Genomic DNA, 5,504 nt, shown 5'->3' on the forward strand with positions numbered 1-5,504 from the left:
GGAAGCCCCCCCCCCCCCCAATGCAGCTCCCAGGGTGAAGTCCCCCCAAACAGCCCCAAAACGAGGGGGTCTAACCCCAAACTGGGATGGTCTGACCCCAAACAACCCAAAATGGGGGGGTATGACCCCAACACCCCAAAACGAGGGGGGGGGGTCTGACCCCCAACACCCCAAAAATGGGGAGGGGTCTGACCCCCAACGACCCCAAACTGGGGAGGGGTCTGACCCCATCCCACCCCCTCCCCCACGTCGGGGCAGCTCCTGGCCCTGGGGAGGATTTGGGGAGCCCCCCCCAGGTGACCCCAAATACCCCCAGACCCCTCGGGGGTCAAAGCCCCCCCATTTCCTCCCCTCCAGGGTGGGCAGCAGCCCCCAGACCCACACTGGCGGTCCCCAAAACCCAGAGCCAGGCTTGGAGCAGCCCCCCCCTCAAGATATGGGGTGACCCCCCCCATAGTGAGGGGGCTGAGACCCCCTCAGACCCCCCAAATCCCCCCCAGGACCCCCCAAATTCCCCTCGGGACCCCCCAAATTCCCCTCAGGACCCCCCAAATCCCCCAAAGGACAGAAGCAGCTCAGGGCAGATCCTTTATTGATTCTGGGGGTCTCTGCTCTGGGGGTCCCGCGCGGGGCCGGGGTCTCCTCACATGGGCTTGGGGGGGGGTCGGGGGGCTGCTCCCTGCAGAGAGAAACCGAAGTTAGGGGGGCACAGAGCCCTGAGACCCCCCCAAACCCTTCCAGGACCCCCCAAAGCCGTCTGGGACCCCTCCAGGACTCCCCCATAACCCCCCGGGACCCCTCCAGGTACCCCCAGACCCCTCCAGATGGGACCCCCCAGACCCAGGGCAGGGTGGAAGTGGGCTGGGGGGAGTGCAGTCCAGAACCCCCCCAGACCCCTCCAGGACCCTTCTAAACACCCCTGGGACCCCCCAAACCCATCGAGGACACCTCAGAGACGACCCCCAACCCCTCGGGGACCCCCCAGACCCCTTTGGGACCCCCTCCCAGGACTCACAGGGGGGGTGGAATCAGGGCAGGGGCGTGCGGTCCTTGCAGGATCCTTCCAGGGACCCCCCCGTAACCCCCCGAGGACCCCTCCAGGAACCCCCAAACACCCCTGGGACCCCTCGGGGACCCCCCCAGGCCCCTCGGGACCCCCCCGGACTCACGGCGGGGCGGAAGCGGGGCGGGGGCGTGCGGTCCTTGCGGGCCTCGCGCGAGCGGTTCCGAACCACCTTGCTGTGGATGGCGCAGCTGACGCAGTAATGCAGCTTCACGTACAGCTTGGGCAGCACGTAGGCTGGGGAGGGGGAAACGGGGGTCAGGGACCCCAAAAATACACCCAGGGACCCCAAAAACACACCCAGGGACCCCAAAAACAGCTCCAAAACTACACCCAGGGCAGTACTGCAGCTTCACGTAGAGCTTGGGCAGCACGTAGGCTGGGGAGGGGGAAACGCGGGTCAGGGACCCCAAAAACACACCCAGGGACCCCAAAAACGGCGGAAGCGGGGCGGGGGCGTGCGGTCCTTGCGGGCCTCGCGCGAGCGGTTCCGAACCACCTTGCTGTGGATGGCGCAGCTGACGCAGTAATGCAGCTTCACGTACAGCTTGGGCAGCACGTAGGCTGGGGAGGGGGAAACGGGGGTCAGGGACCCCAAAAACACAGCCAGGGACCCCAAAAACACAGCCAGGGACCCCAAAAACCCCCAAAAACCCTCAAAAATACACCCAGGGACCCCAGAAACCCCCAGGGACCCCAAAAACAGCTCCAAAACTACACCCAGGGCAGTAATGCAGCTTCACGTACAGCTTGGGCAGCACGTAGGCTGGGGGGGGGGGAAACGAGGGTCAGAGACCCCAAAAACCCCCCAAAATACACCCAGGGCAGTACTGCAGCTTCACGTAGAGCTTGGGCAGCACGTAGGCTGGGGAGGGGGAAACGCGGGTCAGGGACCCCAAAAACAGCTCCAAAACTACACCCAGGGCAGTAATGCAGCTTCACGTACAGCTTGGGCAGCACGTAGGCTGGGGGGGGGAAACGGGGGTCAGGGACCCCAAAAACACACCCAGGGACCCCAAAAACACACCCAGGGACCCCAAAAACCCCTCAAAAATACCCCCAGGGACCCCAAAACACCCCCAGGGCAGTACTGCAGCTTCACACAGCCTGCTCTCTCAGGGGTGGGCAAGGGGGACAATTTTGGGGGGACAGTGGGGCTGATTTGGGGGTGACAGAGACATTATTTGGGGGGCAAACCAGGAGCTATTTTAGGGGGAAAATGGGGCTGTTTCGGGGAGCACAGGAATATTTTTTGGGGGTATCTGAGGTGACAACGGGACGATTTTTGGGGTGACCAAAGGACCCTTTCCAGGTGACAGAGGCTCTGTTTTAGGGGAAAATGGGGCTGTTTTGGAGCAATTTTCTGGGGCGAGCAGCATGGGATATTCGGGGTGACAACAGGACCATTTTTGGGGTGACCCAAGCACCGTTTCTAGGGCCAGCCAGGGGCTGCTTTGGGGGTGACAGAGGAGTCATTTTGGGGGTGATAGAGGCTCTGTTTTGGGGGAACAATGAGGCTGTTTCAGAAAGGACAGGGATGATTTTTTGGGGCGAGCAGCGTGGGATGTTCAGGGTAACAACACAACGATTTTTGGGGTGACAAAAGGACCCTTTCCAGGTCCAACCAGGGGCTGTTTTGGGGGTGACAGAGGAGCCATTTTGGGGGTGACAGAGGCACCGTTTTGGGGGTGACAGAGGCTCTGTTTTGGGGGTATAATGGGGCTGTTTTGTAAGGGACAGGAACAATTTTCTGGGGCGAGCAGCACGGAATATTTGGGGTGACAAAGGGACAATTTTTGGGGTGACCAAAGGACCCTTTCCAGGTCCAACCAGGGGCTGTTTTGGGGGTGACAAGGGAGCCAGTTTGGGGGTGACAGAGACATTATTTGGGGAGCAAAACAGGAGCTATTTTAGGGGGAAAATGGGGCTGTTTTGGAACAATTTTCTGGGGCGAGCAGCGTGGGATATTCAGGGTGACAACGGGACGATTTTTGGGGTGACCAAAGGACCCTTTCCAGGGCCAGCCAGGGGCTGCTTTGGGGGTGACAAGGGAGCCATTTTGGGGGTGACAGAGGAGTCATTTTGGGGGTGACAGAGGCTCTGTTTGGGGGTGACAGAGGAGCCATTTTGGGGGTGACAGAGGCTCTGCTTTAGGGGACAATGAGGCTGTTTTGGAACAATTTTCTGGGGCGAGCAGCGTGGGATGTTCGGGGTAACAACACAACGATTTTTGGGGTGAGCCAGCAGCGTCCCCAGGGCCGGTTTCGGGGTCCCCAGCCCCACTCACAGTCGAAGACGCTGGCCTCGGAGATGTCCCTGACGGCAGCGGCCTCCACGATGTTCCTGATGACGAATTTCTTGATGGCCTTGTCCTTGGGCACGCAGCGGGCGCAGTTGGTGCAGCGGATGGGCTGCACGTGCCCGCGGCCCTTCTTGGCACGCCCGTTGTTCCTCCTCTTCTTGGTCTGGGGGAGAGCAGGGGGAGCCCAGGATCAGCACCAGGATGGACCCCAGATCAGCCCCAGAGCCCAGGATGAACCCCAGGATGAACCCCAGAGCCCAGGGTGAGCTCAGGGAGGCCAGGATCAACCCCAGAGCTCAGGATCAGCACCGGGATAGACCCCAGATCAGCCCCAGAGCCCAGGATCAGCCCCAGAGCCCAGGATCAGCCCCAGGATGGACCCCAGATCAGCCCCAGAGCCCAGGATCAGCCCCAGAGCCCAGGATCAGCCCCAGAGCCCAGGATCAGCCCCAGGATGGACCCCAGATCAGCCCCAGAGCAGGATCAGCCCCAGGATCAATCCCAGGGAGGCCAGGATTGAGCCCAGAGAGCCCAGGATGAACCTCAGGATCAGCCCCAGAGCTCAGGATCAACCCCAGAGAGTCCAGGATCGAGCCCAGGATGAACCCCAGATCAGCCCCAGAGCCCAGGATCGACCCCAGGGAGGCCAGGATTGAGCCCAGGGAGCCCAGAGAGTCCAGGATCGACCCCAGGATCAGCCCCAGAGCTCAGGATCAACCGCAGAGCTCAGGGGAGAGAGAGGTGAGCCCAGGATCAACCCGAGGATCAACCCCAGGGAGGCCAAAATTGAGCCCAGAGAGTCCAGGATCGACCCCAGGATCAGCCCCAGAGCTCAGGATCAACCCCAGAGAGTCCAGGATCGAGCCCAGGATGAACCCCAGATCAGCCCCAGAGCCCAGGATCGACCCCAGGGAGGCCAGGATTGAGCCCAGAGAGCCCAGGATGAACCTCAGGATCAGCCCCAGAGCTCAGGATCAGCCCCAGAGCTCAGGATCAACCCCAGAGAGTCCAGGATCGAGCCCAGGATGAACCCCAGATCAGCCCCAGAGCCCAGGATCGACCCCAGGGAGGCCAGGATTGAGCCCAGGGAGCCCAGAGAGTCCAGGATCAACCCCAGGATCAGCCCCAGAGCTCAGGATCAACCGCAGAGCTCAGGGGAGAGAGAGGTGAGCCCAGGATCAACCCGAGGATCAACCCCAGGGAGGCCAAAATTGAGCCCAGAGAGTCCAGGATCGACCCCAGGATCAGCCCCAAGGAGGCCAGGGGGAGCCCAGCACTGAGTCCAGGAAGGCGAGGACTGACCTCAGGACCAACCCCAGGATTGAGCCCAGGGGGGACAGGATTGAGCCCAGGATTGAGCCCAGAGCCCAGGATCAACCCCAGAGCTCAGGATGAACCCCAGCATCAGCCCCACGGAGGCCAGGATTGAGCCCAGAACCCAGGATCAGGCCCAGAGCTCAGGAGCAGCCCCAGGATCAACCCCAGAGAGCCCAGGATCAAAACCAGGGAGTCCAAGGAGGACAGAATCGAGCCCAGGGGGGACATGATCAACCCCAGGGGGGACAGGAATGAGCCCAGGATCAGCCCCAGGGCCCAAGATCACCCCCAAATCCCCCCCCCCAAACCACCCCCCGCCCCTCACGGGCCCCGCGCCCCTTTCCGAGCCCCCTCGGGCCCCTCGCAGCCCCCCCGGAGCCGCGCGGGCCCCGGCGGCCACGCCGCGCTCACCATGGCGGCTCTGAGGGAGAACCGGAAGAGGCGCGGCCGCACCACCGCCGAACTTATATCCCTCCGCTGCCTCCGCCCGGCAGCGCCGCCGCCGCCGCTCCGCTCCCCGAGGAGGGCTCGCAGCCTCTCCGCCCGAGGCACCGGAGCGGGCGGGGTTGGCGGAGAGCGGCGGGAGGTGGGGGGGAATTAACGGGAGCGGTGATGGGGTAGGGACTATTTTCGCTGCGGCGGGCGGAGGGATCCGCGCCGGGCACGCGATGAAAAAAACCTCCCGCGCACTGCGTGTGACGTCACCCGCAAGGCGCGCCCGCCGCGAGGGCTGCGGGGAAATGTAGTCCGGAAATGGGGGTGTCCCAGTGAGGCGGGGGTGTCCCCAACCCCGGGGTCCCCAGATGCAAGGTGCCCCCACAG

At 63.1% G+C, this 5,504-nt stretch overlaps 1 protein-coding gene across 1 annotated transcript; it reads right to left on the reverse strand.

The window, feature by feature from the left end:
• Window positions 1-575: 575 nt before the first annotated feature.
• On the reverse strand, window positions 576-5,251 carry RPS26 (ribosomal protein S26). Its single transcript, XM_039716820.1, has 4 exons — window positions 5,094-5,251; window positions 3,351-3,528; window positions 1,170-1,627; window positions 576-679 (listed from the first exon to the last, which is right to left on the reverse strand). The coding sequence occupies exons 1-3, from the start codon at window positions 5,094-5,096 to the stop codon at window positions 1,464-1,466; spliced, it is 345 nt and encodes a 114-aa protein (XP_039572754.1). The 5' UTR covers window positions 5,097-5,251; the 3' UTR covers window positions 576-679; window positions 1,170-1,463.
• Window positions 5,252-5,504: the final 253 nt, after the last annotated feature.

The sequence above is a fragment of the Passer montanus genome, unplaced genomic scaffold, assembly GCF_014805655.1.
Source record: "Passer montanus isolate IOZ18808 unplaced genomic scaffold, ASM1480565v1 scaffold361, whole genome shotgun sequence".
NCBI classification, from domain to species: domain Eukaryota; kingdom Metazoa; phylum Chordata; class Aves; order Passeriformes; family Passeridae; genus Passer; species Passer montanus.

What these genes read in the sequence shown, in the direction of transcription:
- RPS26 (XM_039716820.1), bottom strand. An exon ending in CGAGGCCAGCGTCTTCGACT is followed by an intron (nt 1,628 to 3,350) that starts GTGAGTGGGGCT and finishes CCCCCTCCCCAG; the next exon opens with CCTACGTGCTGCCCAAGCTG.